General features: G+C 36.0%; 1 protein-coding gene across 1 annotated transcript; it reads right to left on the bottom strand.

Moving 5' to 3' along the window:
* Positions 1-271: 271 nt before the first annotated feature.
* On the bottom strand, positions 272-11,146 carry LOC103966863 (nuclear pore complex protein NUP107-like). The gene is given in 26 exon segments (XM_048563926.1): positions 272-622; positions 931-1,047; positions 1,160-1,320; positions 1,643-1,784; positions 2,025-2,227; positions 2,435-2,591; positions 2,744-2,918; positions 3,279-3,467; positions 3,567-3,665; positions 3,895-4,017; positions 4,315-4,446; positions 4,906-4,994; positions 5,906-5,963; positions 6,086-6,321; positions 6,619-6,717; positions 6,927-7,094; positions 7,176-7,268; positions 8,129-8,287; positions 8,512-8,637; positions 8,794-8,825; positions 9,606-9,721; positions 9,812-9,881; positions 10,090-10,121; positions 10,190-10,268; positions 10,271-10,500; positions 10,902-11,146. Coding segments are annotated over 26 exon segments (3,234 nt in total). The 5' UTR covers positions 10,982-11,146; the 3' UTR covers positions 272-553.
* Positions 11,147-12,706: the final 1,560 nt, after the last annotated feature.

Genomic DNA, 12,706 nt, shown 5'->3' on the forward strand with positions numbered 1-12,706 from the left:
GTTGATGATTTTTATGTTTGGGATAGAACTTTGCCCTTGGCCGCTCGTTAGGCTTTTCCCATTGATTGTACTGAAACGAGTTGTCCTATGGGCTTTTCTCCTTAATGAATTTCTTTTCTATCAAAAAATAAAAAATAAATAAAAATGTGTGAATCACTTACGGAGAGACGGTTGTCTGCATGCTCATAGTTGACATCCGCTAGCACGTAACAGCAATTTCGAAAAACTAAGAACAGTAGCAATAATAATATGTTTAGAAAAAAATAAAATATAAAAAACAACCTTATTTCTCGACAAAAATAAATTAATATAACATCGATATTCCTTAATCATTGAACCACCTACAAAGAGAAGTTTTACAAAAACCTATACAAACAATAAAATCTTCACATGAGTTTCAGCCGGGTAAACGCATTCAAAAAAATTGCGGACGGCACCGCTGTCGTTGGATAGCGATTCGGAATACCTCCGACCGTAAAACTACGAAGCATACCATTTTACAACCCTATCAGCCTTGCAGCAAGCACCTAGAGACCTTTTCTTGACCAACAAGTCAAGAAGAAAGCTCCTCTTCAAGCTCCATTTGGCTTATGGAGTATTCCCTCTCAAACAACAAAAACTCCTGCAGATGAGACGGCAGTTCAATTAAGTCGGGTCATGTTAATCAACGGATGCAAAAAGAGAAAGTAAAAGAGGGAGCTCCACAGCAGTTTCCGAAGTGAAGGCAATGGTACGGGCAGTTGAAATTTTGATGGCAAGGGTTTTAATTTACAATACAAAAGTGCCCCTAAAAGGAGGAATAGCCATTTTCATCTGATTGTCAAAAAGTGGGAGACTGCTCGTAGATAAAGGGTCAATATGCTTAAAGCCTCGAGTTATAAATTTTCTACCCGCCAGTGGTGAATAAATGAGAAGTATCTATTAGCTTACTTGCAATTGTTGGTGACTAAACAAATGAAGGACCCCAGCTTCGGAGCTAGCAACTAATTCAATCAACTGATCATGGCTTTCAGGTGGAACACCCAACTCTATAAGCGAAAGAGAAACCTGCGTATTGTGACATACATTACACCATTAAAAGGTGTGCACAGTTCTTGTTACTCTATGTAATCATTCATAGATAAATTTCTAGTAGAAGGCTACTTGGGAAGAAGTTTACCTGCATGCATCGAAGAATGACTTCTGGAATACAGCACCTACGACAAAGGCCCCACACAATGTACGTTGCTGGGCTCTCTAGGGAACCTTCTTTGCTCGAATACCAAGCATCTATTCGGGAAATCTCGATGGTAACTCCAGCTTGAAAACGAAGCAACTCACCTGCAATGAAAATTAATCAGTTTAATCACCTTTTCTCCTACTATTTCTTTCATTCAGCATTCGAAGAGTACATTTCATTCAATTTTGATTCTATAGCAGCGCGACCACACTTTGATCAGTTTCTGAAGATTATGGTAGGTTGAACATAGAGAGCTGCCGAATAATCCATTTATTACCCTTTGCTTTTTCCAATATAAAATTCATCTCACATCAAGCAAAGCTGAAAAGCCCGAGCCCTAAAAATTTACTTGAAGATCAAAGAAAACCAGAGAGGGCATTGAGCAAAGCACAATAGAACTGCAGTATCAATAATATTACTTACCTTTGAAGCCAGCAGCCATAACAGTTCCAAGAAGACCCCCATCAGTGTGTTCCCGAGGCCCAAGACCATCACCTGCCACTGCCAAGCAGCGAAGGACAACCTCTACACAGTAATTGTCCTTTGAGGATATGGTGACATTTATCTGCGGAGGAACAAAAAGATTCCTGTTAGTGAGCAGAAGAAGAGTGAAGAAAGAAACAGAAAGGTTAATGCATAAAAGATTAGGTAGGTAAAGGGACAATATTGTGGACAGTGTCAGCCTCTTATTGTTCTCACCAATGAGAACCCACACCAAGAGAAACTTAGATTTTAAGTTTGGAGAATCTATCAGTACACATTTATTTTATCCTTTCTTCCTATCAGCTTCCACAAACAAACATACCATTAGTTGCCTATGCAACACATCTTCCTCGCTCACTGAAGAGTACAGAGCACTCATCAATGTAGTGCACACGGTTGCATCTGGAGGCAGACATTCACCAGATGGCAAGCAAAGCATTGCGGTGGCGTGCAATTCAAGAAATATAGGTTCCACAGATTCGTACAAATGATCTTGAGCTGAAGCTAACCAAGGATTTTCAGTTCCTACAATACAAGGACAACTTATTTATATGCCAAGCAACTAAAATTAAATCTGAAAAAGGTGAAAATTAGAAAGAAAAAAAAGGGACACATAATGGATCTAAACTCATTGTCCTCAGGAATATCTTTGTTGTTTGAAAAAATACAAGCCAAACAAAGATATCTTTCTAAGCTTGTTTTCACATTTAATAAGAGAAATAATCAGCTTACTCAGTAACAATGACAGAGATGAATTCAGAGTCTCATTGGCTGCTGAAACGGCCCTTTGTTTTTCCTCCATTGAGAGTTCAAGAGGAGAAACCTCTGCATTCTCTAATTCAATTTTGAGCCAGCTGCGATATTTTGCATCACAAGAATAATACTCACTCTGTTCAAAATAAATAACAAATTATTATATACATATATAAATGAAATAAAATTTCACAAGGATTTGATAACATACTAAATTACTAGTAAGTTGACAAGGTTAGAGAGAGATAAATTGAGAGCAAAGAGGGGGGACATAAAAACAAAGCATACCCAATCGTGGAACTCTTTGAGGTTCTGAGACACGTTGTAATTCTCCAAGGTATTAGAAGATTCTGAAAGTTGCTTTAAAGGTTCAGCAAGGAAACTAAGTAATGTGTGAGCACCAATGGGCATTGCAGGAACTCTCCACATTGAAACCAGGGCAAACTCCCGGAACAATATGTTGCTAAAGGGAGAAAATAAGAGGTTAAAATTGACTAATTGACCAAATAGAGCAGGCAAGGAAGATGCAATGAGCATGCATCAACAACAAATACCACCTAAAGAATCTCATGGAGCTACTATAACAATTAGAGTAAACAATTCTCACCAAGACGAGAACTACAACCTTAAGATATAAATTACCTTTTTTTCTCTAACAAGAAAGTATACATCATCTTAACACATCACAAAAAGAAAAGAACTGAACTATTCTTTTGATGCTGTTTAATCATTTTTGTTTGATTTCCGAATTATATACTGACCAGAAACCAGCTTGATGTTCCAGAAACCTATACGGAGCTATACAACATGGTACAACCATTACCTGTGTATCAAAGCTCGTCGAAGAAGTTTTGTACTGACATCCTCAACATTAGTAACGGTTGAGGGGGGTGTAAAGCATAGCCACTGGACAACCATAGCTTTCGGAAGGCTCTGCAGCCGGTGCTGCTCTGCAACATCTGATAACTTATCATACTTGCCAACTTTCATTTCCCGAGATCTTGACAGAACCCTGTTTAAACAGTTTGTTAGAAGTAGAATAACATATAGAACGATCAAATTGCTTTCTTCCTATCCCAAAAGTAAAGTAGGATAAAGAAACAAGAAATACCTCTCAACAATTTCTTCAAAACTTCCTTTTGAGTTGTCCACGGGAGAAAATTGTAAATACCCCATAGCAGAAAGGAAGATCTTATATTTGACATGCACACTGTTTAGAGACAACATATAAATATAAATAATATATACTGGGTAATAAATAAAGCTGCGTGTCTCCTCCATCTCCATCCAAGAAAAAAAAAATTATACAACCTGCATAGAATACCCTGCAATTTTTTGATATCCTGCTAACATAAATTACGATACGTTTTCAAATTTGAATACCCTACATATATTTTGTTAAAAACAGTAACAGGAGAACATTGTAAAGAAACATTAACCTGCTGTTTAGCCTCAGTTCCATCATGTGCACAAAGAGGTCAATGCAACGGTGGCGTGCAAGTTGAGAAGCATATATACCCACCAACTCCTCGTGTTGCTTGGAAAACAGAAACATGGCATACCTAGAATTAGATTCACCAACCATTAAAGAACAATAAACCAATTAGCCACATCCACCCAAATACATACAGATGTATATATATACACACATAATCCTCTATAATAGAATAGAAATCTCCGTGACACAAAATTCAAGCCGTCTCCAAAGACATGAGAAACACCCTTTATCCACACTGGGTTCATTCAAGGGGTCCAACTTTGTCTCATATTGTTACCCCAAGTTCTCTTTTTTGTTATTCAACAATAGTTCACACCGTATCACATAACAATTGCACTAGACATGATATGAAGCTACTCACATGTGTACAATGAGATCACCAACATTCATAATCTTCTCTCTCAAAGTATCCTTATTTTCATCATCAAGTAAATATCTAAGCACAAGCACTAGATGAGCACCAAATCGAATCATCTGAGGATCTCCATGGGGCCTAATCAAGAAAAAAACGACGTCCATTAGTCATTAAACCAATCCTAAAACATTAGACAACTACTTAATTGTTTGTTTCAGCGGAACATGGAAGACTGCAATAAATTTGTTTACAAAAAATATCGAAACCGATTTTACAAAAATATCTTGAAACCGAGGTATTCATGTACGAAAGTAATCACCAAACAAAGTAACATGGAGAATCATTATATAGTGATCATCCATTCAAGAACTTGCACATTGCATTGAACTGATACATTTTTCAGCCATCCCAATCACTGAGACTTTCCAGGGGGCAGAACATAAACTGTACACTGGTTTGTGTGAGTTTGGTATTTGGTCACACAAAATTATCAAATGCTGAAAGGCCCAGGAACAAAGAATTCATTGGTCCTATGAAACATAGTCATCTCTAACACATGAGGTCAGAGAACTGAGGTGCATGCAACTCCAACATTACCTGAAGAAACTCTGATCATCTTCTGAAGGGGCTATCCATGACCATATAAGGTCCAGCAATTGTGAGATATCTCCTAACATTAGTTTCATCTGTCAAACAATTTGTTGTTATAAGTGCAGAAGGAAAAAGAGAGAAGAAATGAAAAGCAGGCCCCCAAGTATGGTATACAAGGAGTGAGGACTTATATATAGACAGATTATATTCACACACCCAAATTACTTCCCCCACACCCTTTTAATTTTTTAATATTTTTCTATCAAGTGCTAGTGGTGTGTAGAATATCAAAAAAATATAAAACAAATAAAAGGGTGTGGTGGAAGTAATTTGGGGTGTGTGAATATTATCTCTCTATATATAAAAGGAATAGTACACACATACTTATAGAAAAGTGATAAATAGACAGTAGGTGCATATATAAATATACAATTCATACACCTTGCAATTCTTTTGTCAAGAAAAAGAAACACGCACATGATTCAAGCAAAAACATTTACACAATCTTATAGAAATTTGTTTTGGAAGAAATCAAATTTCTTTGAGCAAAGGTTTTCCACCCAAAGAATTTTTTTCAAAACAACTCTTCATAAACTTCTCTGATGTTTTAGAAAAAAAAAATTATGAATATCTTCTTATTATATTTTGTCAAGGGTTCAACCTAACACAAGTGTTTGAGAGATACATTTTGATCAAGGCTTTTAACCTAGCACAAATGTTTGAGAAACTATTTTCTATAACATTTTTTTTACTGTGTGTTAGTCTGTTTGGTTGATATTAGGGGGATTCTTCCTTTTTTTTTTTTTTTTTTTTTTTTTTTTTTTTTTGTTAATAAATATAAATACATCTCTATCAAAAAGGAAATGCATGTCCTGAAGAAATTTCCACAGGAGAAGAAATTCTCATTGAATCAAACAATAGAAAATAATTTCCAATCCATGAAGCTAAACGGTGGAACTATTTTCCATAGAAACAGAGAGAATCAACTAATTGTTTTTGAAGATACCTCAATTTGACGTTGCTGCTCCTTGCATCCTCGAGTAACACTTTCATGAACTAATTCCCTAATTCAAACAAATAGAAATTTTCATCTCAAAGAAACTACTCTTTCATTAACATTAAGCAATACTGCAGAAAATAACAGCTCAAAATCAGAATGAAAAATGCATATGCATTGTGTATATACCCTGATTGAAGTTTCTGGAGTAGATCTGAAAGTTGTCGTGGTTGTTGGTTCAAAACTTGGAGCGGCCAAATTCCTGGTCCATTTGAAGGCTGAACAGCTCCGTCAATATGTCCAGGACTTCCATCAATTGCATCTCCAATGCTTTTAAATTGATCCACTCTTCCTGGTTCCAAATGAGCCAATTCCAAATCCACCTGAACATCTAACCATGATTTTGCCATAGCCCAGCATGCTGACTGCAAATATTTTGGTTAGATTTAAGAAATATGAAAAACTAATGGTGTTGTTATAAGGGAATGGAAAAAAAATATAATGCTATCAAGAATCTCCAAGTACAACAATCCAACACGTGTAAACTAGTTTTAGAGTGCAGCAAGAATAGCAACATTCGCACTATGCAAAAGTGGCACTTTAATTTTTTGATAGAAGTTACTTAACAATTAAAAAATCACAAAATATGAATCATTAAAAAGTAGATGTAATTAAAAAAGATTTTGAGGATTCTTATAATTTTGGGGCAAGGGGACAAATACCTCCCAGTCAGTGCAGATTGGAAGCATGCGCCTTAAATTACTACATTGTGCTGCATACACTGCTGCTTCATATTTGCCAGCATCTTGCTCAGCTATTTTCTTCAAAATAAATAGAAAGGAAATTTAGCATGTTAAAATACTTCAGGGGGGAAGACAGGAATAAAAAGCAACAGATAATTCTATAACATTAGGAACAATGAGAAAACCAGGGAGCAAAACAGAAAATATTTATATAATTAAGTACTAACAATGTATGAAATCCATACAAAAGGACAGAATTTTATGTTCCTAAATCCTTTCAACCCTACCTCTGATGCACAATATGATGCCCATTTCCACAGATGCCATTGGTGGCCAATGCCACTTTCTAACTCAATGGCTTGCAAAGTTCTCTTCTTTCCATTTTTCACCACGGCTTCAACTGACGGAAACTCATCAATTCCTCCAAATACGCACAAAGTTGCAGCTCTCCATGGCTACCGAAATGTTAGCAGGTGTCAAGAGAGCAACAAACATAAAATAAAGTATTATCTCATATTTTTCACAACTTCACTAACCTGTCCTGCAGACCGGCAAAGGTGACATGCCTCTTCCCGTCTTCCAGCTCTTAAAAGAGTCCAGACATCTTCCAACAGAGATTCATCTTGTTTCTGCAGGCGAATAACTGTTAAATTTTATCTGATAGAAACATACATGCACGATAACATAGAAGTTACATATGGCAGATATTTTGAACCTACGAAAATTAAAAGGAATTAAAATGCCTCAAACCCCAATAGGTAACATACTTCGACATTAAAAAGAAATTACAAGTTGATAACTTAAGTTAAAAGTAGATTTATGCATCCCTGGCCAAAAAGAAGGGGTGAGGGGTTGGAGCAAGGGTTTGAGTTGATTGCTTCTGACTTAACAAAACCTGGCCCCTCCAAAGCAAATATAATGTAGAGCTTAAACACTACATTGTAAAGAACAATCCGTGTTGTCTTGCAGCACAAACACACATGTACTGTATCAGTTATAACTCATAGGATTTAAAGTACTTTCAATAATTTTAAAGCAATTTCCAGACAATATACAAAAGGTTCATAATGTTATAAAGACTATCATCTTTCCACACGACAGCTTATATCTTGATATTCTTTGTTCTTCTTAGAATAAAATACATAATGCCAGTAACTTTTTACATACAACTTGATATATATTCCATTACGTACTATAGTGTCTTCCTTAAAGGCTCGACCAAATGTCAGCTTTGTGCTAAAATATCATGACAGTGAAGTCCACTAGGGGCATTAATCCACTAGTAACTTAAGGAGAGCAAGGCACGCGGGTGCAGTCATAGAAAAATTCCTCTAGACAACCTAGTTAATTTGAAATTCAATTTTACAACAGATAATTAATTTGAAATGTGTAAATTTTATATGCAAATAAAAGAGTATGGACACCTGAAGCACTACAATGGCACTTCAAAATCTAAGAAAACTTAAATTTGTAAGAGAACAAAAAATACTTTGTCATCAGGTAGTAGTTGAGCATGTTCACGTGTTGGAGCATCAAAATCCAGGTGATGAACGGTATTTGTACTGGAGGCTCCTTTCTTAAGATAGCATTGAGTATGATACCAAATTCCAGAGCTTGGGAGACAGGCACCGACATGAGACCCCCGCACCTGCAAGTATTAAATTTTCCAACTTCAAAATTTCCTGTTACACAAAAGTCTACAATAAGCAGTGAAAGCTCACTGTCTTTTACTGAGTAAAGAGGCCAATTCGTGCCATGGTGTGATACGACAACAAAAAGATTGCATAAGAACAGATTGGTATATTAACCAGAGAATAATGATTTTGCACAATTAAAGATGTTCTGGGGAAAACTATAGCTTTAAGTGGTAACCTTTCTTTCCAAGTCAAGTGCTTTGGAGGCTAAGCCTTCTAGCCATTGAACAATGCGTAGACATAATTGTGCCGTATGGTCCTCTACAACAAATTGGCAAGCCTCCAAATGTGATGTTGAGGGCAACTGCCATGAGTCAATATATTTGAATGAGTTTTTTTTTTTTTGGTTTTTTGGCTAACCTCCCTGTACTTCTTAATATATTAAATTTCTACTAAAAATAAATAAATAAATTCACATGTTTTTCCAATCAAACAACTAATGACAAGGAAAATGCATTACCAAGATGAACTCTTTAGGGATCTCTTCAGTCCCTGCAAGAAGAAGAATAACTGTCACACTAAACTCAGAGCTAATAAGTGTAAGACTAGCAACCAAAAAAAAATATTATTAACCTAAAGGGAACAAAAGACATTAATTTTTTATTTTTTCACCAACCACAAAATAGACACAACTCAGGGTATATAGCTGAATAAACCTATAAAGTACACATTAATTTACTCAGTTTTGACTACATACAGTTTATTCCTAGAAAATGCTGATTTTTAAAATAGATTAGCATTAGAACAAGCAAAGATCAAATAATTTTTTTTGTTGGATTGCCTGCAATTTCAGATTATTAGAACAAATGTAACATAAAGAATGGTAAGTTGGTACAGAAAGAAGTTTTATCTTTAACGCAGATGACTTTTCACATTTACAGACCTGTGTTGATATTTCCATTCATACGCTGAATCTATACAGCATAAAAAACAACATGATTGGAAGGGGCAGACCAGGGCTGGGTTAGGGTTGGCATGGGCCTATGGCCCAAGATTTTGAAAATTAAAAACTTTGTGCTAGCAAGCTCACCCATCATGGCAAAAACTTGCCAACCCACGCCAACAGCTCCATAGACAGAAGTCAGTCAGAAACTCACATATTCTAGATGAAATGTAAATATCAGTCTGTTCCCATGAAAATTTTGGATTCCATGCACATTTATTTATCGAAGTTAAATGGATGACCACATCCATATTGCCAATTACACCACGTGCATTTGTGTGAAGGAAAACAGTTATAGCATAAAACTTCAGAGGTTAGAGATAGATTTCCTTTCCCATAAAGGCACCACAAAAGGGACCAAGAAGCAGCCTCATCAAGCAGGAGTTGAGCCTTCTGCCTCATCAACTTGTCCTCTACAACACGATGCCTTATATTGGAACCATACCTGTAGAAGAACCCGATAAGCATTTGTGTGTATAGCAATACTAACAGCTTCTATGCCAGTTTAAAAAGTATTTTCAATACTAGAACATACCTAATCGACTCTGAAACATTTCGGCAGGATTCTTCAAATCTTAGTATCAAGTCAGGAAAAGGCAACAACCCTGCAAGCCACCAAAAAGATAAACAGGTTAGTCAATTAGAAGCGACGTCAAACTGCTCATCAGGAAAGGTTGATATAATTTATAAAACTGTGAAGAAGCTTGATACCAGAAGCACTATCAAAAGGAAATGTTGAAGATGGATATAAATATAACTAACAGAAATCTAAATTTTGAGTACTATATTAATAGGTATGTCTAGCTCAAGCACCTTGAAGAGCAGAATCAAGTAGAGATGCAAAAGGAAATGTTGAAGATGGATATAAATATAACTACAGAATCTAATTTGAGTATCAAGTAGAGATGCAAAAAGGCTAAAGGTTGGATCTCCATCATCAGCCAGTGAATCCTCCTCGTTCTTCAAAACTTGATTGAATGGTGGACTGACCCAGCACCATCATCCATATCTGTGCCATCAATGGGCGACCTCCTTCTTAAGAAAGAAGTTCTTTCCACGTGATCAGCATCAATGCCTTCAACCTCTTGTTTAATATTTTCAAGAAGAAGTGCAGCATTGGTCGGGCTATGTAAATTCTGCCCGTCGTATAGTAGCCTAGATTCACTGTATTTAGAAGCTGAATTATCTTGGTGGGGCGACATGCTTGAAGTCAAGTGCCTTTTCCTGGCATTACATTAAACCAATAAGTAAAAACCACAATATGCATACCAATGACACTTCTAAAAACACCCAGAGAGGTTCACTTCAAACATACGAAAAGTAAAACCAATCGGAACAATACCCGGAAATTCAAGGGCTCTCTAAGAGGACTATTTTTACCATAGATGAGAGAAGTGGCATTACATGTTGCAAAATTTGAAAATTAATTCTAAGCCTTCACACTCTGAAATCAAAACCCTAATCCTTGAACCGATATTTACCAATCAAAAGTAGCTTAATTTCCATTAAATAACACAATAGGACTACAAATTCGATTTTTGTAATCAAGCTTCATCCCAGAAAAGCCCAAATAAACCAAAAAAAAATACAGTAATTTCAGATAACTGAGAAATTTAGATCCGAACCCGTATCGACGAAACTTCTCTCTGATTGTGAGGTCCTCGGGGTCGAAGAAGCTTGGAGAAGCGTCCATTTCTACGTCCATCAGCACCAAAACCACGTCGCCTTCAAAACTCTAGGGTTGGCAGTGGCTTCTGGCTGACCGACGCTTAAACCCTAGAAGCTCTCAGAGCGCGGGAATCAGAAGGAGGGTGAGGGTTTAACTTTAGTTGAAACCCTTTCTGCTTCAGACAGAGGGAGTGAGTCAGGTTTGGTATCGATGTGTTTTGAAAAAAAAAACTGTTGCTGTGATGTGAGAATAAGTAGCTGTGAAATAAAGCAGTAGAGTGTTTGGTAAATCTTTTTATAAAAGTGCTTTTGAAAAAAAAAAAAAACAAAAACAATATTATAATGTTTGATAAACTTTTATGTAAAACAGATGTGAAAAAATGTCGGTTTTTCAAAGCTAGGTTTTGCAGCTTCTTGTTTTTGGCTTTTTTTCACCCAAAAGTGTGAAAAAAATCTGAAGTTGAATGTTTACCAAACACAAAAACAGCTTCCAGTTTTTTTTGATACCATCTTTTTTCAGAATCACCTCAGTACCTAACCAGGCCTGAGACACGAAAGGAAGACTGAACTTGGAGTCAAAGAGCGAACAACGCCTTTTGAGCATTGCATAAGACGGCATGTCGTTTGGGCTTAATTGTTTAGCGGTTAAGCGTAAAAATATTACAAACCGTCTATTTATGTGTTATAATTGATTGATTAAGAAAAATTATTTTTAATCATTTTTTTTAAATAATAAAAGTTTATAATATGAATGATTTTGATTACAGCACAAAAGTTCTATGAATTAATCACAAAGCAGTTTTTGTAATGCAATCTCTTGATAATTGGAACCGGATGACCAACACAAACTGGCGAGTAATAATCAAAATGAGTCGCTACTGTTTTTATTTTCTCCCTTTGATAATAAAATAAGGAAAAACTAATTGCACGTTACACAATTTTTATCACTAATTTTGTTTTGTGTTGTAGGGGCATTAGAGGAAATTAGAGAAGATTTAAATAGCTAGTAAGGTTAAGTAATCCCAATAACACAAAAATGTTTGTAATACAAGGAGTCAGATTGATGACACCACATTTGATCCAGACTATATGGGCATTGAATCTTATAATCCTATTGAAATAGAAAGGTGAAAGGGAGCTGGGAGTTCACCGCCGCTTTCCAATTTAGGGCAGGCGTTGTTTGTAATCTCTCTCTCCTCTCTCTCTCTCCTATTGCATTTGAGTTTTCCTCTTTTTCTCTGTTCTGTTGATTTAATTTGGGGTTAAATTGTTGAACTTTGGTTAAATTGGAATGTGGGTTTAATTGGGTTTCCCTTTGTTTGTTGATTTGATTTTGGTAGAATGCCATGTAGATTTTCAGGCCTTTACGGCCACTTTGGGTCTAACAAAGGTAATAATCTTATTCTTCATTCCACAAGCTTCATTTTGAATGCCTAGAAAATTTTGAAATTGAAAACATGATGGGGTTTTGGTTTTAGCTTGAGATAGTACTTGGCTGCAGTGAAAAATCTAGTTTTGGGTGAAATGAAAATAAAATGTTTTTTTCTTGACAAAGATTGAGCTTTATTACCGAATGGGCTTACTTTAATTCCAGCCCTTAAGATTATACAACATCTTAATTTTGTTGCATTTGTTCAACTTTAGGAGTAAGTGAATGGTGATTTTGACACACTTCGATCCGGAAAGTTCACTAGGATTTCGAATCGAGCTGTGCTGGCCGACATTTGGAAGGTGACGAAGCCATAGAATGTGATAATGTGTA

Source organism: the organism of the source record quoted next, unplaced genomic scaffold (genome assembly GCF_019419815.1).
Source record: "Pyrus x bretschneideri cultivar Hongxiangsu unplaced genomic scaffold, Pyrus_bretschneideri_v1 Contig37, whole genome shotgun sequence".
Taxonomy (NCBI): Eukaryota; Viridiplantae; Streptophyta; class Magnoliopsida; order Rosales; family Rosaceae; genus Pyrus; species Pyrus x bretschneideri.